The sequence below is a fragment of the Olea europaea genome, chromosome 14, assembly GCF_002742605.1.
Source record: "Olea europaea var. sylvestris chromosome 14, O_europaea_v1, whole genome shotgun sequence".
Classification (NCBI taxonomy): domain Eukaryota; kingdom Viridiplantae; phylum Streptophyta; class Magnoliopsida; order Lamiales; family Oleaceae; genus Olea; species Olea europaea.
In genome coordinates this window covers 5,911,367-5,933,186 of record NC_036250.1, presented here as the reverse complement: position 1 = coordinate 5,933,186, position 21,820 = coordinate 5,911,367, and the positions used below count along the sequence as shown (strand labels likewise).

The 21,820-nt window shown below is 33.9% G+C and overlaps 2 protein-coding genes across 5 annotated transcripts; both read right to left on the bottom strand.

Moving 5' to 3' along the window:
* Positions 1-377: 377 nt before the first annotated feature.
* LOC111408931 (cyclin-T1-3-like) lies at positions 378-7,485 on the bottom strand. 4 transcript variants are annotated; one of them, XM_023038775.1, is made up of 9 exons: positions 7,358-7,474; positions 6,585-6,675; positions 6,114-6,449; positions 5,796-5,877; positions 5,252-5,386; positions 4,985-5,160; positions 4,655-4,806; positions 2,864-3,867; positions 378-644 (listed from the first exon to the last, which is right to left on the bottom strand). In XM_023038775.1, exons 3-8 carry the CDS (start codon positions 6,335-6,337, stop codon positions 3,059-3,061), a joined length of 1,578 nt encoding a protein of 525 aa, XP_022894543.1. In that variant the 5' UTR covers positions 6,338-6,449; positions 6,585-6,675; positions 7,358-7,474; the 3' UTR covers positions 378-644; positions 2,864-3,058. The 4 variants fall into 4 exon arrangements, with proteins under 4 accessions (XP_022894543.1, XP_022894545.1, XP_022894541.1 ...); XM_023038777.1 differs by having other exon boundaries at positions 6,114-6,436; XM_023038773.1 differs by lacking the exon at positions 6,585-6,675 and having other exon boundaries at positions 6,114-6,436; positions 7,358-7,485.
* LOC111409433 (cyclin-T1-2-like) lies at positions 385-2,983 on the bottom strand. Its single transcript, XM_023039485.1, has 4 exons — positions 2,929-2,983; positions 2,765-2,876; positions 2,436-2,587; positions 385-1,648 (listed from the first exon to the last, which is right to left on the bottom strand). Exons 1-4 carry the CDS (start codon positions 2,981-2,983, stop codon positions 840-842), a joined length of 1,128 nt encoding a protein of 375 aa, XP_022895253.1. The 3' UTR covers positions 385-839.
* Positions 7,486-21,820: the final 14,335 nt, after the last annotated feature.

Below are 21,820 nucleotides of genomic sequence, written 5' to 3'. Positions count from 1 at the left end.
CCCTGAAAGCTTTTTATTTTATGCTTAACGGAGGTCTCAACGTGACAAAATGTTGCTTGAATTAGACTTTGCTCTTGATAACCTTACTCCCTGCCTGCCCGCCTTTACTTTTCCTGTGTTACATGTCAATAGATAAATTTCATATTGGTTAGATATAGATCAAAATACAAAAATTCAGATTATTTTTCTTAATAAAGTTGGACATTTTAATGTAAAACTCCAAATCTTAATATGGCATTAAAGTCGATAAAACTTCAACCATTTCAAGATGTGAGATTTATCTTTTCACATGTCCCATAAGATGGTGATTCGCTTAAACAGACAGCCTTAAAAATTTTGTGCTCGTTTTTCAGTGTTTGATCGAATCAAATTGCTCGTTAAAACTTAAAATTAATCTGTCATTTTGCTTCATGATTTAAAAATATACATATACACAGACAAGCGTTAGAACATATATGTACACAGAAAAAAACTTTTCACCTCCCACTAAGCCGGACACACTCGATAGAAACTGTCGAGACGAATGTACCCAAAACTGGCCTTGAAGTTTCAGATGGAAATAATTGTCACCTATAAAGAAAATGTTCTTCTTATCTTTTAACAAGTATTGTAGGCCCTATCAGATTCAGAGCGTTAAACAAGACCTTTGGCTTGACACTATATTGTACACCAATATATGGATCAAGAAGCATAATGCAGTTCGCTACACGCGCGAAAATATAGAATGAATGGGAATTGTCCAATGAATCTTTCTGAAGCTGCATTTCTAGCTAAACCAAGTAGCCGACTTCCTTTATTCCGATTATTCAACCCTCTTCGCTCCTCTGAATGAGTAGAAACTAACTCGATATCCTTTCCAGCTCTCTCTCTATCCAAGCCTCACCATCTACTATCTCCTCGTCCATGGTTTCTGTGGGCTTCTTACTTGTTATCCTTTCGAGTTTCCTCCTCTTTATTCTCTCTCTTATTGTAATTATATCAATCTTCAAACCCGATTTCTGACCAGAGTCTCCTGATATTGGCTCAAGGTCACCACCATCATCAATGACAATATTTACACTATGAGAATCACCACCCCGGCACCGCTCAGTTTTTGTCACAGTAATATCAGGACGTGGCAGTTTCTGGTTGCAATTGGCAATTGCAGAAGTGGACAAGTTTACTCCAACAGTTGCCAATGGAATCTTGTGTGAAACTTTGCCCACTGAACCGCCTGATATGCATGATTCTGCGCTACCTGGAGCCATATTTATATCAATCTTCTGATAACTCTCTTCAACTGACGAAATTGCACAAGAAGATTTCTGGCCAGAGTCTCTTGTTATCAGCTCATTGTCGCAGTCCTCAACAACACTATTTGCACTACCAGGCTCACTGATCTGATGGTGCTCGGTATTTCTTATGGGATCAAGAGCATCACCACACAGCTGTTTCTGATTGCCTACGGCAGTTGCAGATTTCAGAAGTGCTCCAGCATTTGCCAATGATATATTGCTTGAATCTTGCCTGATGATAGAGTAGCTTGAAATGCATGATTCTGCGCTATTAGATTCTTCTTTAGGCTTTTGTTTTGATTTCCCACTAAATGAGGATTGTAATGCTTGTTTGTTATTCTTCCCTAGCAATCCAAGCATATGCTGAATGACCTCTGCAAAATTTATGACTAGAACTATAAATGAGAGCTTCAACAAATGGAAAATCATTGAACCCCATTGAAATTATTTAAAAGAGCAGACGTCAACAGCACGACCACATAAGAAAGAGAAAAAAAATTAATACATGAAATAATACAAAATTCCTAAAAAATGCTTCAATCAGCATATCACTGTTGAATCACAATCAAGAAACAGAAGCAGGTTAGGAACATAATGAAGATAAATGTTCTTGTACCAACCACCAATGCTACAACAATGAAAGCAAGATAACAAGTTGGAGTTGGAGTTCAAGAGTGGCATTGGGGGGTGAAGTGGGTGGTGGCACCATAGGAGTTATTACAGACTTATACAACAAGAAGGGATCCCAAATAAACTTAGACTGGCTACATGAATCCTTTTTGGACCCAATGCAATGAAATCTTATCTTTTGAAACCACATCAACTTATGTTAATGGGTATACCTCTTAGCCTGACGGGTTCTAATGGGATCACGCTGCTTCACGAATGGGAATCAGAATTATAGATAAACGAGAGCCATGAGAACAAAATATTGTTTGCAAAGAATATTCAGCATGTAGCCCATCCTTCTGTATTGACCATCCGCAGTAGAGTTAACCAAAAACGAGTCTAAACTAAGCGAGAATGATGAGAGTTACATTGCAGTCTGACCATGTAATTAATGTTGCAACCAATAAAATGAATCTAAAAAATGAAATTGTTTTCAGGATTCAAGATGTAAAATCGAGGGGAAAAGGATATCTTGGCAAATAAATGACTAACCTTCCAATTTTTTGGGTGAAATATCAAATTGCATCCACCACATATTCCCATTCTCTGAAGGCATTTTCATCTTCTGAAATTTTACAGCAAGGTACAGAGAACCTGCGGCTATATAATGTGGTTTGTACTGCAAGCAAAGCGTCGTGCGGACCCTAAATGTTCCGTACAGAAAAAGATTTACAGCCAAAATCAGAAGAGAAAAACACAAAAAGTTTCAGTTATCTTTTTTGGAAAATGATAATGACATTATAATGCCACATGAATCGTGACAAATCATGATATGTGATGATAAGCTATAAATATCAAGAGTGAAAGAAAAAAACAACTACCAATCATTCACAAAATTCCACGCTACTTTCACCACCTCCTTATCTGAAATTTTCAACTTCTTCAGAGCTGCAACTAGTGGCTTTATAAGGGTACAAGACCTTTGGCTTGACACTATATTGTACACCAATATATGGATCAAGAAGCATAATGCAGTTCGCTACACGCGCGAAAATATAGAATGAATGGGAATTGTCCAATGAATCTTTCTGAAGCTGCATTTCTAGCTAAACCAAGTAGCCGACTTCCTTTATTCCGATTATTCAACCCTCTTCGCTCCTCTGAATGAGTAGAAACTAACTCGATATCCTTTCCAGCTCTCTCTCTATCCAAGCCTCACCATCTACTATCTCCTCGTCCATGGTTTCTGTAGGCTTCTTACTTGTTATCCTTTCGAGTTTCCTCCTCTTTATTCTCTCTCTTATTGTAATTATATCAATCTTCAAACCCGATTTCTGACCAGAGTCTCCTGATATTGGCTCAAGGTCACCACCATCATCAATGACAATATTTACACTATGAGAATCACCACCCCGGCACCGCTCAGTTTTTGTCACAGTAATATCAGGACGTGGCAGTTTCTGGTTGCAATTGGCAATTGCAGAAGTGGACAAGTTTACTCCAACAGTTGCCAATGGAATCTTGTGTGAAACTTTGCCCACTGAACCGCCTGATATGCATGATTCTGCGCTACCTGGAGCCATATTTATATCAATCTTCTGATAACTCTCTTCAACTGACGAAATTGCACAAGAAGATTTCTGGCCAGAGTCTCTTGTTATCAGCTCATTGTCGCAGTCCTCAACAACACTATTTGCACTACCAGGCTCACTGATCTGATGGTGCTCGGTATTTCTTATGGGATCAAGAGCATCACCACACAGCTGTTTCTGATTGCCTACGGCAGTTGCAGATTTCAGAAGTGCTCCAGCATTTGCCAATGATATATTGCTTGAATCTTGCCTGATGATAGAGTAGCTTGAAATGCATGATTCTGCGCTATTAGATTCTTCTTTAGGCTTTTGTTTTGATTTCCCACTAAATGAGGATTGTAATGCTTGTTTGTTATTCTTCCCTAGCAATCCAAGCATATGCTGAATGACCTCTGCAAAATTTATGACTAGAACTATAAATGAGAGCTTCAACAAATGGAAAATCATTGAACCCCATTGAAATTATTTAAAAGAGCAGACGTCAACAGCACGACCACATAAGAAAGAGAAAAAAAATTAATACATGAAATAATACAAAATTCCTAAAAAATGCTTCAATCAGCATATCACTGTTGAATCACAATCAAGAAACAGAAGCAGGTTAGGAACATAATGAAGATAAATGTTCTTGTACCAACCACCAATGCTACAACAATGAAAGCAAGATAACAAGTTGGAGTTGGAGTTCAAGAGTGGCATTGGGGGGTGAAGTGGGTGGTGGCACCATAGGAGTTATTACAGACTTATACAACAAGAAGGGATCCCAAATAAACTTAGACTGGCTACATGAATCCTTTTTGGACCCAATGCAATGAAATCTTATCTTTTGAAACCACATCAACTTATGTTAATGGGTATACCTCTTAGCCTGACGGGTTCTAATGGGATCACGCTGCTTCACGAATGGGAATCAGAATTATAGATAAACGAGAGCCATGAGAACAAAATATTGTTTGCAAAGAGTATTCAGCATGTAGCCCATCCTTCTGTATTGACCATCCGCAGTAGAGTTAACCAAAAACGAGTCTAAACTAAGCGAGAATGATGAGAGTTACATTGCAGTCTGACCATGTAATTAATGTTGCAACCAATAAAATGAATCTAAAAAATGAAATTGTTTTCAGGATTCAAGATGTAAAATCGAGGGGAAAAGGATATCTTGGCAAATAAATGACTAACCTTCCAATTTTTTGGGTGAAATATCAAATTGCATCCACCACATATTCCCATTCTCTGAAGGCATTTTCATCTTCTGAAATTTTACAGCAAGGTACAGAGAACCTGCGGCTATATAATGTGGTTTGTACTGCAAGCAAAGCGTCGTGCGGACCCTAAATGTTCCGTACAGAAAAAGATTTACAGCCAAAATCAGAAGAGAAAAACACAAAAAGTTTCAGTTATCTTTTTTGGAAAATGATAATGACATTATAATGCCACATGAATCGTGACAAATCATGATATGTGATGATAAGCTATAAATATCAAGAGTGAAAGAAAAAAAACAACTACCAATCATTCACAAAATTCCACGCTACTTTCACCACCTCCTTATCTGAAATTTTCAACTTCTTCAGAGCTGCAACTAGTGGCTTATAAGGGTGTTCGATATTGAGATCAAAAGCAACGGTAACTAATAGAAGTCTCTCCCCAGTTAAGATCAATTCCTTCTGTTTATCATAAACTTCCTGCTTCGAGAAACAAATGAAAGTAAGCATCATCTGTCCTCACATACAAAATGAAAAAAATAGTATAAAAGCAGCAGCCATATTGTCATACCCTCTCCCTGATTCTTTGTGAAGCTGAAGGATGCCATTTGTACATTAACTTATAAGCCATAACCACAATATCTTTCAGACGACATGGTGTGTCTTCTGCTTTGCTAGCAAGGAACATACTAGAATTTGCAACAGTCTGCAAAAAACAATCTCACACCTAGTGAGCGTTTAAGAAAGAGTACACTTCATATCTTATACCCTGACTTGGCTTCTAGATAACAGAAGGGAACTGGCAGACTCCATTTTATCTTTATCCTTCATATTTATATTCCTAATTTATCTCATACAAAGGACTTCTACACATTAATAGTGGGTGAACACGACCACTTATTATCTACAATAGATTCACAATGCTTGTATTAAATATGTAAAGGAGATAACGTGCAAATATGTCCTTACAATGGTCTATACTATGTACATAGTCTACATGCATTCATCCAAAACATCATCACTGGCAGAACAACATGCAGCACCTATGAAGTGATCATATTATAGATAATCTGTAGTAGACAGTAAAGAACAGGGTAAAGGACAGCTATTTCTACCTGCCAATGATTCTTTTTATGGGATTGGTGCATATAAAACCTGTGGCACAACATCATTGCAGTAGCTATGGTTACCTGCGGCCTGAAACTTGTGCAGTGTCATATACCATCTCAAGCAATTGGAATAATTCAGAGGGGGCAAGATCTTAGAAGGAAGTGGGAGAAAGAGGAAAAGAAAACAAAAATAATATTCAAGTAGTTACAAGCAAATGCATTTAGCACAATGCTCGAACCACACAAAAAAAACTTTTTTGCTATCACAAATATACAAACTGTAGAAGCAATTAATGCATATAAGCTAAACCGAATTGCACTTACTCCTTAAGCTCCATGCCAAGCTCTTGTAAATATGAACAATATAACTGCCGCAAATGTGACTCTTCTTCGCTACTGATTCCATCCTTCCTTGATGGAGAAAGATCTAATTCTTCTCTGGTAAAGTACCAGTTGGGTTTAAAAGAATGAGGCTCGCCCTGCAAGTACATGCCTGCTGCATCTCTAGAAATTTGATGGCAAGAACCAATTGAAGGCTTTTCTCCCATGGTTTCCGGCTCTTATCATGAGGAGTAAAAGGACAAAATATGATTGCACTTATAATTCGAATGTTCCCCAACAGCAAATGAAAAACTAAGCTCTGCAGTCTGCAAAACAAAACTAAGAGAAGGAAATTATTTTCTTAAAAAGAATAAGTATAGTGCCACATGTGAAAGGGCATGCATTACACGTGTGTAGTGCATGCGTATGTTTCTTTCTTAGCGCTGAATCTATGCAATTTGAAAACTCTCTCACAGTGGAATTTGGCTAATGCAAATATATATCCTTTTTCCGTGGTAAGAATCGGGAACACAACAATAATTACTTGGATTTCCCGGATCCAAATCTGTTAAATAATCAAGATAGATAAATCATGATTTTAAACCATTAATGGAGAGAATCTGCTAAAGGTCCAAATGTGCCAAAGAAAGCAAAGTATTTCTCAACAAAGAATCAATAATCAATGGAAAGAAAGTACTTTAATTTGAATTTAATCATGTTAATGAAAGTAGCATAAGTTTCCCAAAACAGAAAGCTAGAGAGGCTGCACAACTACCAATTATCAAGTTTATCGAATTTTTTATCAAGAAGCACAACCCCTAATCTTTTCAACAAAAGTCAAATATCATTAGGGCTATCATGAGTTTAAATTCTGAAAAGGAAACTTAAATTGGAATTATTTTCTTGAATTTCTCTAAATACAGTGAAAAAACAACAAAAAAAATTCTTTGATTACTTGATCCTCTCACCACCAACAAGATACATTTTTAATTAATTTTATGAAAAAAGAAAAGGAAAAGATACTGATAAAGCCAAGAAAATTAATCATAAGAACCAATCATCACGCATTCAAATTACAGAAAAACTTAAACAAGGGAAAGAACAAGAACCGTGATTTCAAGGAACAATTTATCGCAAAACATCAAAATTTATAAAATTCTGGTATATATCAAATTTATTAAGCAAAATACGATAGATCAATAAATAAATAGACATAGTACTTCTGAAAATATTTCAGGAAGAAGTACCTGGGAAAATGATTTATTTGATAATCACTTCGATTTTGTCGATCGCACAATGGCTGTAAATCGGGAGACAAAAGAACCCTAGTTTAGATTCATAAGACCTATCCGAAAATTAGTTGACCCTCGCTCAAAGTCAGAATTGGCAAGGATTGCCCAATGTCCACCGACCTCACGTGTTCTGCACGTGAGAGTAATTTACTCACGTGCTAAATGAATTAATGAAGTATTAATTTTACATAAATTGAGAAGATATTTTTCACCGTTGCATAGATGACGTTAGCGGTGTAAGCGGTCCGATTTTACAGATTTTTGACAGATTTTCAAAAAACTCAAACCTAAACCATACTATTTTGAACGATTTGAAAAAAACTCAAACCTAAACCTAACGGTTTAGTCTTGTTTCAAGCCGCCGGTTTCGTCATATATTTTTTTTTCGTCTACTGTTATGTTATTAATTCATTGAATTCATTATATATTTATATTTTACTAACAATAAATCTAAAACAAACTAAATCCTTATTTGAGCCAAATTTTTGGAACAAAAAAATAAAAATTTAGACCATTATCCCATAAGTCCAGCCGCCTTTGTTGACCTGCTGTTTCATGTGTGGAATCCAACCTTCTCTCCAACGATCAATTTTCTCTTTATGATGATATGAAAAATATGGCTCAAACAGAGGCTAAATATATCTACTATAAATTTAAATACTAATTAAATCAAAGAAAAATTACAATAAACTAAAACATAGTTTTTTTTCATTTTTGTTCATCCTTTTTAGGCTAACGATGATATAATAACGTTACAATACAAGTCTATTAAATTAGATATAAGGGCCAAAAAATATAATGATGTCCAATAAGATCTCGTGATCATCATATCTGAAAAAAGGATACTGATTAGACAAAGAGAATAATCAACCACAATAATAAAGCAATTGTTTATAATATCTAAATATAACAATTACACAAGTTTACATTTATATGATGTTATGAAACACATTTAATTTCAAATTCTTACTTTAGTTTGTTCCAAAAAAATTATTGATCTGAAACTTTATTCGTCGCAAATATTATCACTGAATGTTTAGGATCTCTTTATCTTCGATTTGATATAATAGACTACTATTCAACTTTGAAGAAGTGTGAAAAATCTGAAAAAGAAGTGTGTGGTGTCGGTGGCTCAAGACTGTGTTGGATATCGGCTGGAGTTCATCTAAATTCTAAAGAGGAAAATGACTTTTGATAAATTATGTTAGTCTTGAGATTATTAGATATATATTAGGATTATTGAATAATAATAATAACAATAATAATAATAATAATAATAATATATCTGTATTAAAAAATTAGAAATTGACAAAAATACTCACAAATGACAAAACTATTGAATTTTACATATTTGGATGAGTTTTAAAAAAAAATCATTTCTTTATTTTTTATTTTCATATATTTTTTCCCCGATCTGGTTTGGTTTTAAACCGCAATTAAAATTCTCAAACCTAAACAAAACCATTTTGACCAGTTTGGTTTGGGTCAAAACCATTTCGTTGATTGGGTCCACGTGGCACCAAACCAACGGTTTCTAAAATGCGATTTCGGTTCGATTTTCCGATTTTGTGATTTTTGCTTACAGCCCTAGATGACATTAACGGAGACCAAGTGCTCAGAATAATTGTCAAATAATTTCTCCCCTTTTCACTCCCAAATTTTGATCTTCCCAACCTTAATGGTTATTTTGTCCTTGCTTTTTTTTTTTTTAATTTATCGGGCCTCAATAATAATTGTGTAAGGGAAAAAGTCATAATTCAACGTATTGTTTATACAAATTCACAAATTTAGTACATAGTTTAAAAATTCAAAATTCAAATATTTATATAATTAATAATTAATAGAAAATATTTATTAATTAAATATAAAGTCATGGTTACACGATTACTGGTCACATATTCATAATTATAGGTCACGGATTATTTTGAATCACAAATAAAAAAATTTATAGGTCGCAGTTTATTTCAAGGTCACAAATAAAAAATTTACAGATCACAGATTAGTTTGAGTTCAAATTATTTGGTCACGGATTATTAAATTTTTAGATCGCAATAAATAGTTGGTCACAGATAACTGAATGGTTGGTCATATACGCCAATGTCTTGGTCACAAACAATCAAATCATCTGTAACCACCACCAACACTTATGATCATCACCTCACTACTACCACCAATCGGATCGTCGCCGCTACCACCACCACCATCTCCAGCAGCCCCGTCATTGAAACACCACAACTAATACCACCTCACCACAAACAAAACAAATACAAAACTGCCAACACCCTACAAAAGTAATCACTGCGGCGTCGTCAACACCACCAAAACCAACACCAAGACATCACCACCAACAGCAATTACCACCACCAGATCCAATCAGCTGCCAACAATACTCACGACAATCAACTCCATCAGCTCTCCAGCCACCAACAACCGCCTTCGCCGCCCTAAAAACCACCACGACCAGAAAAAACACCGTTGGAGAAGGCTCCATTTAATGATCACGGCAGAGCCTCATCTCTCAGCTAAACCACACAAATCCCAATCCCAAACCTACCTCTCTTTGCACACCCGATGACCGCATGGTAGAGATGAACGAAGGCAACCACATGAACAGGATGGATAGTGGCCATATGAATGGAATGGATGGTGACGTGGGTATGGTGCCACCGCCAAGCATTTTCAACCACCGCCACATGATGATGCTTATGACCTTCTTTTGGGGAAAAACACCGAGATTTTATTCTCCGGCTGGCTGGGATACAACAAGTACGGTATGTACGCTATCGTCCTGGTGGTGGTGTTTTTTTGGTGTTTATCGTCGAGTGGCTTTTGCATTGTAATTACATCAGAGAAAGCTCAAATCACCTATTTGTGGGGCTGCTTCAAACCCTAATGTAAGCTATGAGGGTTGGTTTGGCCTACATGGTGATGCTGGTCGTGATGTCTTTCAACGTCGAAGAAGACGTGGTGTCATAGACGACGGTGATCAGTGAAAAAGAAGAGAGAAGGGAGAGAGATGTCGATAGAGATTTAGAGAAGGAAGTTGTGTTCAATACCTAGGGTTTGGGCGATAAGGGATGGATGGATATATTTAATATTTAATTATTATATTGATACCTGATTTTTGAATTGGGATGTTTAAATACCTGGTATTATGTAATTTCCCCATCGTGTAATAAAAAATATTTTTAAATTATAATTTAAACTTTGTTAAGCGTGTTGTTCCTATAAATCGATCATATAGTCATAAGGATTGAATACTGTGAATTTTAGGATACTCATAATATATACAAAATTATATATTATTAAATTATAGCATTTAGTCAATCTAACTGTAATTACTTAATTACAGATAATTTAATATTAGTATTGTTAATTTTTAGTTTTGCAATCAGGAAATTTATGAGAATTATAACTCCTAGAAGAAAGGTCAATGATGAAAGGTTAAAGATGACTGATGCCAAAAAAAAATTTAAAATTTCATTTGTAATAATTTGTAAATTTGAGGATGAAAACTGCAATTTTTCGTAAACAACATGGATGTCCGTATCCTATTAATAAAAGAGTCATGCTATTAAGTCTCACTAGCGTTATAGCCCTAGTTTATATGGTTTTAAGTGATGAGTTTAATGAAAGGTTGAATTATTTAACAATTTGGGTGCATTTAATTGCAAACATGAATTTTGCATAGAAAGAAAATAAATTTTAGATAATTTCATTGCCTAGAATTTATTTGCATGAAATTTCTCAATTAAATGTGTTTCATTGATTTAATTTTCAATTTAGAAAATATTATATTTATCCTTTTTTTATTGGTGAGTAAGTGAGAGATAGTGGATAGATGAGAGAGAGTGAATTCCCTGAAAAATAAAATCCTAATCCCCTTTAAAAAAAATATTTTTCATGATTTTGAAGAAAATATAATCATGTGACTAAAAGTAAGAAAATATTTTCCACGGAATAAAATGACAATCAAACAGTATAAAAGTAAGAATGTTGGAGGGGGAAAAAAATATTTTTCATGAAAAGTATTGACAATCAAACACTACCTTAGTGCCACATTAGAGCCATATAAATTGAGGTTATGATCCCATTGGGACTAAATAGTATTATGCTTAATAAAATGAATGATACTACTTGTATATAAGGAATTACATAATAATTTAGATAATATAGATGTGGTATTAAAAAGAGAGCAGAGAAGGGTTTTTTTTTTTTCTTTTAAATTTGATTGAAGAAATTTTGACTCAACCATATCTCACTACATCATATGAATGTAAACTATTGTGTAAACTTATTATGTATATGTAGAAGAATCATAATAAAATATGAACAATGCTATGTGTACATCAAGGATTACAAAATACCTTACATGATATCATATGTTATTATATTATTTGTCGGTTTAATATATTGTCTATTTTTCATCTAATATTTTTCCCCATATCATTTCGGTTACTTCTTTGGCTCTTTTTTCTGTAGAAACGGCAACATCCACAAAATCTAGTAGCGTAACAAATTAAATTCAGGTTGATGTTGACTTTTTTTGAAATGTAGAGGACAACCAGTAAGGAGTGTGGTAACACAATTAAGAAGACGGCTATAGCCCATCAAATAAGCCTATGTTTGACAATCATTTTTTTCAGATTATTTTTTATAAATATTCATCTTTTATCACATATTCGCGTAATATGATATTCTGCACGCAAACCTAAAATTTTTTTCCTATTTTTTAACACACATTATCCTTAAAAATATTATTCAAAACTATGTTTTCTCCAATTAATGGTTGTCAAATAAGGGCTAATTATATGGGCCTTGTGTATAGGGTGGTGAAACCCGATCGAACCAGCCAAAATCGATCGAGCCGATCCAACTCAACCAGTTTAGGTCCTCTTTTTTGTTGTTTTTAAGCGGGTTCGTTCTTTCGGCTATGTGGGCAGGTTAGTTTTTGGGTTAACCCATTAAAACCAAATAAACCCGCCCAACCCAACCCATCTACTTTAAAAAATATATAAAGAAGGAAAAAAACTAAACCCTTGTTTGAGCTACATTATTATCATAAGAATACATTTTTGAATAGTGTATTGATGGAAAAAGTTTTTCATTTGCGTGTAATATCATTTTATTGAAGGAGTTGTGATTGAAATGATACCAAAATACTATTTAAGAATGTATTTTTTAACAAGGCCTAAATAAATAAAATGCCTAGACCTAATCACTCCTTGGTCGAACAAAGCCATAAAATCTCTCTGATCCCTCAAGTTGTCGCCGATCACTAGACATCCAGTGCTAGAAAACCACAAGCCTGGTATATTATTTCACTCTTCATTTTTCAGGCTTCTTTAGTTCTTTACTTTTGCGTTATTTTTTTGTTCTATGCGACATTTGGTTGTTTCTTGGTGTACATTCAATTGCTTTACTAATTACTAGAGTCTACAATTTTTTAGTGACGTAGTTACTTGCTAAAAGCATATGCTCCAAGACTTGATAGGTGAAAAGTTAACTAAAATTATATAGTTCAAGACTTGATGGGTAAAGTGATTACCTTGAATAAATTTAACCAGAATTACAATCTCTACAAGAAGTGAAAAGTCCTTTCATTCTCTTCAGAGCATTAGACCATTCGTGAGTCAAAACTTAAAGCCCGTGCAATTTCTAGTTATCATGAATATTTATTTCAGCAAAGAGATTTGCTTGTTTCCTTATTTATAGTTGTGTCGACCCTGTTTAATGGTTTTGAGCTCGTGTATTGGTGAAAATTTTATGGCTGAGGTCCCATTATCAGAGAATTTTGTGAGAAACCAAATACTAATTGGTTGTGATTGCTGCTCTTTATTTCACATTCTCCCTTAAAATGAGTTATTCACTTTAGTTAAGGTGAAATAAATGGCACTTGGCATCTTACAAGGAATTAAGTGACAGAAGGTACAATAGTTGTAACATGAGAAATATTTGGTGATTTCTGAAACATAATTCAGTCACGGGACATCCCACTATAACAGTGGGAAGAGGGAGTACAATTTTTAACTTTTTGCCTCATGGCTGGAATTCAAAGCTACTTCAGGTGTGATCTCGTGACTAGCTGGCTCAAATTTGAGGCTCGGTGGATATGAAATCACTAGTTTCTCAATTCAATTTTATCTGTGCAGATAGCGAAGCCTTCAACTTGAGGTTAGGTGGCTGGTTTTTAATGCTACTTGATTTTGATGATGTTTTTCTTCACTTGATGTATCTTATTTTGAATCAAATTTAGTTGTTCTTCTTCTGCAGCTTCCAAGAACTTCTGCCAATAAATTTTTGCTTCTACAAGTGTCAACAGTTTTCTGCCCTAGCATTGTTAATTTGTAATGAAATATGTAATCGTTATTGGATAATTATTTTGATGGATATTTGGTGGGTTGTACTATTTTAATTTTCAAGTTTGTTGAGATTGGATGACTATATTAATGTTGCTTTAGACCCAAAAGTTAGATGCTTTAATCTTTGTTGACATATTGTCCCGAATGGACCAAGGTTGGGTTGGGTTAAATTTCGATCATGTTGGGTTGGGGCAAAAACCAATCTAACCCAACCCACGCCCGCCCTTACTTGCGTGGGCAACTGAAATACTAATAAATAGGTCTCATTCAGTATATTTTATTTTCTGTTTTCTTTCCTTTTGACTGTTTAAAAATTCTAAAAATACAAAAAATTGACTAAAATATTAATTTCATGGGGATGTCAGTGTTGAAAAATTAGTTGCAGATATAATTTCAGAGTCAAAAAAATTGCAAAAAAGTAAGAATACTTATAAAATGATCGAAATTCATGACAACATGATTTCAACTAATGCAACTTCTTTGAACAACTACTCTCAAGATACAATGGTCGATTCACTTATTCAGCAATAAGAAGTGATTTACAGAACTCTTAGATATTGCTCCATAATAAAATAAAACTCTACAATCGATTTTGTTTAAACTTATATATAATCGAATGATTTCAATGTCTTTTTCGAGCAAAAGATGTATATACATAGTCACAAATTATAACTTCCACTAATAATTTAGAATTTAATAAAAATTGTGATTTTTATTATTTCCCTAAATTATCGCATTCAACAGTTTTGCTTTACTGGCCAGTTTGATAAAAATAATTAAAACAAATAATAAAAAATTCTCTTAATCAAACAAGCCCGAAGGTCCAATCATTAACTAATGGAATTTCTACTAGAAACAATGCAGTGCAGAGTTTTAAACACAAAAACACTTCTATTATTGGATTAAACACAAAAACACTCCACAAACTTTACTCTTAATGATAAAGAAAACAAGATTTTGATGTTTTAAAATTTTCACCTGTACATTAATAACTCATAAAATATTGTTAGTGACAAATGACTTAACACTAATGTCATTAACTAACGAGTTGAAAAATTATATATTTTCCACGTGGCTTAAGATGATTGGTGAAGACCACTGGATTCCAAAGTTATTTATAGGGGATCAGCGGCGGGACTAATGACTATTTCCTCGGTTCTGAAAAAAAAAAAAAAAAAAAAAAAATGGTTGAACCCCAACCTTGAGCGTCCCCCACCGCCCCTACCCTGGAGTATCGTGAGGGAGGTAAATCGAAAGTTATGCCTCCAAGGATACAGGGTGGAAGACTGCTTGTACACTTGCATTTACCCAAGAGTCAAATCCATATTTCAGGATTCGAACCCTTGATGCGGCAGCCTCAAGCAAAGCTGGATTTCTCCACCCTCCCCTTTTACCACTTGGAGATGTGCCCTGGGAGCCTATTTCCTCGGTTCTGGTCTTCATAGACGGATGTACAAAGCATTACACGTGGGGCCCGCATGAGCTAATAATAATAATTACTAATTACAATAATTCTTATGGAATATGCTACTTTTACATAATACGGTGTCCACTCTCCTCACATGGACGAGGACTCAGTTCGTGGTGGTCACCCACCCTGATGTATTTGTAGCTTTACCCAATTCTTATAAGGGAAAAAATAGGGAATTATCCCAGCGGCAGTGTTGTTGTTTGCTTCATCACCGATCCGTGCTATGAAGGATCAAACATTTACTATCAAATATCTTCTCGTTTAAAAATATTTATTTTATCCATAAAAATTTAATTATTATTACAAATCCTTCTGATTCGAATTAGTCAGATATAACGAAATTGAGTCTTTAACATAACATAATCTCTCTTTTCACCTACTTTTTTTTTTTTTTTTTTTTTTTACTGAAGTTTACTTTTACCTATCCTGTAGTTTATATAATTTAAGTCTGTAATTTTAAATTAGTTTGAAGTATAATCTAAATTTTGCATGGAGACTTTTCCAAATGAATGTGGAAGCGTTTCCAATTTACCACTTATCCACGACTTATTTTTATTTGCTTATGAAAACTTGCCAACTCGAGGGTGAAGTTAGTTTAGTCTATGCCCACATTTGAAGACCATAGCTATAGATATGTGCTTGATAGTTCTACACTGATATAACGTTTGTAATTTTTGGAGGTTTAAGTAGTATGGCAATTCCAGCGAATCCCCCAGATGAAGCATTACTACTCCATGTGGCAAACCCTGTTTCCATGTGGCAAACCCTGTTTGAGATTGACATATAATATATGCCAATCAAGCACTGTCTGCTCTTCAATCAACAGGGAAAACAATGAAAAGGTTGCTATCAGGAAGATAAATAATGCCTTTAAAAATCGTATTGATGCATTAAGTGAACTGAAGCTTCTTCGTCTTCTAATCTTAGACATGAAAATGTGATAGCTCTGAAAGATGTCTTGCTGCCTATTCACAGGGGAAGTTTCCAGGATGTCTACTTGGTTTATGAGCTTTTGGGTATAGATTTGCATCAGATAATTAAGCCCTCTCAGATGCTTACAAATGACCATTGCCAATATTTCCTCTTCCAGGTTTATGATTCCGTATTTTGGTTACTATTAGTTTCAATCAACCAAATGATTAGTTATTTGGCCCGTGCAGACCAAGTACCTACTATCTGATCATCACACGATTCGTGAATTTTAAGTGTAGGTTAAAATGGATGAATGGCCAGTGAGTTCTCATCCTATGACTGTGATTTCAACTACTCATATGGGGAACCATCCATGTAAAGGCCCCACTAAACTCAAATGATCACTTGGCAGTCTACTTGCATGGTTGAGAAACGGAGAAGGCTGCAGCAAATCCACAGATAAGAAAAAGAAGAGCAAAGTTTTGGCCACTGGATTTATCTATTGGAACATGGAAATCGACTCACATTCTTCTTGTGGTTTTGTACCACCTATAATTTTTTCCTCTCCTCCACTTTGATGCCATTATTTAGCTGTCAATATGTATATATACTTTTAGAAGAATTTGGTGAAGTCGAAGGCATTATTGTCTTGAATTTTGGTCCCATGCTCCACGGGCAAACAGGCACCTGTAGTCTTTAAAGTTATAAAACCCAGGAGAGGACTGCTAGGACTAGTTCGTTTATATGTAGAAGAGCAAATCTAACTGTTGAAGCACTTCAAAAGCACCCCGTACATGTCGCCCCTGTATCATCCGAAATGTGACCCTCTTGCGCAGGTTCTTATCAATCTTGACATAGATGAGGATTTAAAGGAAGAATTAATCAGGGATTTGATGTGGATGGAAATGCTTCAATACCATCCAGAAGCTGCCACAGGTAATATGGATGTGACACTGTACACTTGATTTTTTTACATTGCTGATGGAGTCAGTGGCATTGGAGCTTGTTGGTTTCTGGCACCAGAACTTTTATTGTAATCTTGCTTTATCTCTTAAGGTTAATTTTGTAATAATGGGGACAATGATTGTGCCGTTTGGTTAGTTTATGTACTTGATGTTTTTTCCATTTGGTTGTTGTTTTTAGGCTCAATCGTTTTTTAATGTGCCTTGTAGCTTGTAAATAGTTTTTTGTTGACAACTTTCCGTGGACATTATTTTATTTATTATATAAGAGAACTCACTGTCATGTCCATAAGCCGGTAAGGTGTACGGATTATTTTTTCCGTTGTTGATTTACTCAAATAGTGGCTATTCCCGGCCTCTGGTAAAACTTTGGACAATGCTACATATCCAGATGAAGTTTACAGGCAAAGTTATAGAATGTTACCTGGTATTTTTTCATTGGATTTGGGACAAAACAAGACTTAAAAACAGCTGTAACCCTACATGTAACCCAGCCCATACAAATTCTTTCATTTGACGGTGACGATGGACTCGCAAGAATCATTGAATTGGAACACTGAAAGTTGATGCTGTATCTCAAATAAATGAATATTTTTGAATGCAAGAAGCCCAAGTATTTGAGTCCGATGAATGCAGACTTTGGGGGCTTCAAAGATAATTTATTGGGCAAACCTCACACTAAGGCTTGCATGTTAACCCTAGAATAATTCCTTGCAGAAATCATACGAGTGTTGCGTTTCAGCATGTATGGTGCATTTTTTGCCATTTTTATTTCAAGAATCGATGAAAAATTTGTTAAGTGTTTATCTATGAAAATTCTGTCAAATTTATTCTATACCTATAGCATAACTGGGATATTTTAAAATATACAAACATGAACTAAGAGTCAAGTTTATGCGCCGTCAAAACACGAAAATTATACTCTCTTTATGACAATATTCATGCCATCAAGATCATTATACGAAGAATTAAACTCTGTGTCCCGACTTGGGGACAGGATTGAAGGCACCCCTATTAATTGGAGGGGCACCACTATCCCTGACCCTGTCCCCAAGTCTGGATAGGGAGCACGTCTGTTATATGAAATGGTAGTTGGCTAGCAAAAATTGGTATCACATACTTCCAAAACAAGTAAATTATCGTACATTGACCCCACCTCTCTTTGCCAGTGCTCACCACGATCATAAGAGATGGTTGCCAGCTAGAAAAGAAAATGTACACACACCTATAATATTAAGATTTGAGTATCCATCTTAGAGTGATATGTTTTTCATCTTTAGTCGATATAAAATATTAATTCTTAACATGTCCAAAAGATGGTAAATGTTTGAGAATTCCAATCTTAAAATTCGTATATTCAATTGAGTTTTAGCTGGATCAAATTGTGCGTCTAAATTAAATGAGTTATAATATCATATTGAGTACGGAGTTTATTGTGTAAAAGTCCTAACGTTGCATTTTTTTTATTTTTTATTTTTGCATTTTCACCACTATTTCAACATTGTATTGTGGAAATCATCATTTTTATTGATTTCTTTCCAATTTCTCAATAAAAAAAAAGTAAAATGAAGAATATACCATCATATTTAAATAAAACAAAAAAATAAAAAAATAAAGAACTAATTGCAATTTTAAAAAAGTACAAATAAGCCCCAAATAAATTATTAGAAAATTAAAAATTCTCTTTTCTTTTTTAATAATTTATTTGAGACACATAATCTGTACTTTTTTTTTAAAAGAAAAATTGAGAATATGATTGCAATTAGTTCTTTATTTTTGTTTTATTTAAATACGAAGGTATACTCATCATTTTACAATTGCAATTGAAAATTGGATGAAAACGATTAAAAGTGATGATTTTCGCAATGAAGGATTGAAATAGATGTGAATATACCAAAAAAATGTAACATCAGAACGTTTTGTACAATGAACTCCATACGTAAAGGATAAGGACATTTTGCACAATAAAAGTAGTCCAAAAGTTTATGGGTTAGGTTATTGATTTTTGGTTTACTTTAAACGTGGAGTATTTATCCTTCACATAAAATTCTTGCAACTAATACACGTGAGTTGCTACATTGGCAATCGAAGGACGCAGACACGTCTTGATTCTGTTTTCCCATTCTACAAGGCAGAAGATTTGATCCTCTTCACATCTCTTATCTCCACAAACAGTGAAGATGAAAAAATAATACGTGGCTGGCTCAGATTTTACCTTCGAAATGAAGCAAGTTCGAAGAAAGGATGACATAACCTTAAGAAGCTAATTGGTATACATACACGAAGTCATAACTTATATATATGAATATATAGAGACATTAACGCTTACTCATTGCCTTCATCAATTTGTACCTTTAAAAGCTCACTTGACGAGATTTTAATTTCTAATTCTATAGAAGAACTTTTTAAGGATTCGAGATAATTTAATGAATCGTCACTTAGCTTTACTATAGGTTACTATTTGCTTACTGATTTTTAAAAAGTTACTTTTTGCTTACTTAACTTTGTTATAGATTAGTACTTATTCATCGAAATTTAAAATGTTAATTATTGGTCACTTAAATTTGAATAAAATTTCTCGTTGCTCACCGAACCTTGCAATGAATAACACTCGTGGAAATCATATGAGTGATTGATAGTTAACTTCATTCAAATTTGGATGAGTCGTAAGTAACCTTTTAAATTTCAGTGAGCAAATAATAACATATAACAAAGTTCAGTGAGCAAAGAATAACTTTCTAAATTTCGATGAGTAAGTAGTGACCTATAACAAAGTTCAATGACCATTGATTAAATTAACTCCAAGGAATCTACTTCGGCTTGCACGAACCATGTGATCGCATGGATTTGTACCATGCAGTTGCATGGCACATATTCTTGATCGTTAGGAGCAGTTTTTTGAATGTTAGATTTTGATTTTGGTGACCTTTCACTAGTATTTTGGCACCATTTCACATCTCTAGTCGTGGTCTATATATAGAGGAGCCATTATTCAAGAGAAAAAGGAATAATAATAATAAAAAAAAAACACTTGAGATCCAAAATTATTCCACAAATAAAATCAAAATCCCTGATTACATTCATATTCGTTTTTCTTATTGTGTTCTTCAAGTTTTGACGAAAAATTTATTTTGCTTTGTTATTTTCTGTATTAAGGTTTGTTACAATCCTTCAAACTATTTGTTGGAATACCTTTAAACATCTTGAAAATAGTGAATAAAGAGCAAATAATGTTTGAGGACAGCGATTACGCATTCAAGCCTTCGATTTTGTTCTTTTCAAATTTCTGGTGTTAATTATTTTGTTGTTGCATTGTAGTGATATAATTCTTGTCTCTTTAACATTTCTCCTCTATATTTTCCAACATCCCATGCAAACTCAAAGTCAAACTGCTCAATTATAAAATTTAAAGTTGAAAGCAAGTAATTAAAGTCGGTGCAAGCCCTAGCTACTTAGTACTGTTCTTCTAATATCTTGTCGGACCTTAGTTTTGACCCTCCAAACCGACCATGTCAGACTAATCTTGTTATACGCGTTATACTAGAATAAAGCAATTGTATATGTCATATTTATTATAATAGAAAAGAAACTAGTCCATGCAGTAAATAATTCACGATAAGGCGGTAGTTGGTTTATTTGACTTTAGCTTACCACTATTGGACAATCTTATAGGCAACATTTTCTATGATAAGCAGATATTATTTTCAACATCTTATAAAAGGGTCCCTACAAGTATCAAAATACAGGAAATCAGGTTTTTTAAAATCTTGATTTATTATTATTATTATTATTTTTTTGCCTATCCTCGCTGATAGAGTCGGCTTAGCCTCAGGAAAAAATTAGACAATATGCTGAGAATTTTATTAAAAATTTATTTTAATAAATTTAATTTGTAGACAAAAATTCTATCATTTAATAAATTAATAAATATTATTTAGTGGCTTTTCAATTAGTAATATTAAAAATAACAATAAAACTATATTTAATTAATCGGAAAATATAAAAATTAAATATTAGTTCAACAATTTAAGATTATGAATCCTTAGTTAGTAATATTGAAAATATACAGATAGTTTGGACGTGTGAATAGTGGTAGCAATGTAGCCGTTAATTGTGGCTAACGTGGACATACATAATTGGTTGTTCAACACTTTTCTAGAAGGTTAGATCTAAGTGCTGACGAAAATTAAAGAATCATTCTAAGGAATATTCAATTGAAGCAGAAGAATCTCATCAAATGCTTCAACTTTCAAAGTCGTGGTTTGTAAGTCTCAAATGACTGATTCATTGATAGTCAAATTGGTCGGTAATTTTTTACTTCCAACATTATTTTCTATATTATTATTTGAGGATAAGGATAACTGCACTGTTATTAAACGTATTTAATACGTTGAATTAAATAAGTTTATTTATATACCCAATAATGCCCTCGTCCTTATATAGTCCCTGTTTGATTTCCATTTTTTTCTCATTAAAATGAAAATTATAATCGTTATCCATCATATCAAGTCATCAAATTTGAATATCTATCTCTTGCGTGGATCCCGTAATGACTATATTTTTCATTGTCATTCTTCCAAAAATCAGAAACAAACGAGAGCATAGTTTGCAATTATCTGGATAAATATTTATTTTCTTCATAAAAAAAAACCCAAAGTAAATTAATGCTAATAAGAGGCACAGGTGGGTGACACGAGGATTTTTTTTTTTT

Bases quoted from the DNA above. Each gene is read 5' to 3' on its own strand.
- LOC111409433 (XM_023039485.1), bottom strand. From the start codon at position 2,983: ATGCAGCTTCAGAAAGATTCATTGGACAATTCCCATTCATTCTATATT. The intron at 2,877-2,928 runs GTGTAGCGAACT...TGTACAATATAG, and splicing joins TTCATTCTATATTTTCGCGC to TGTCAAGCCAAAGGTCTTGT. The intron at 1,649-2,435 runs GTTAGTCATTTA...TAAATTTTGCAG, and splicing joins TTCACCCAAAAAATTGGAAG to AGGTCATTCAGCATATGCTT.
- LOC111408931 (XM_023038773.1), bottom strand. From the start codon at position 6,337: ATGGGAGAAAAGCCTTCAATTGGTTCTTGCCATCAAATTTCTAGAGAT. The intron at 5,387-5,795 runs GTAGAAATAGCT...TGTTTTTTGCAG, and splicing joins ATAAAAAGAATCATTGGCAG to ACTGTTGCAAATTCTAGTAT. The intron at 3,868-4,654 runs GTTAGTCATTTA...TAAATTTTGCAG, and splicing joins TTCACCCAAAAAATTGGAAG to AGGTCATTCAGCATATGCTT.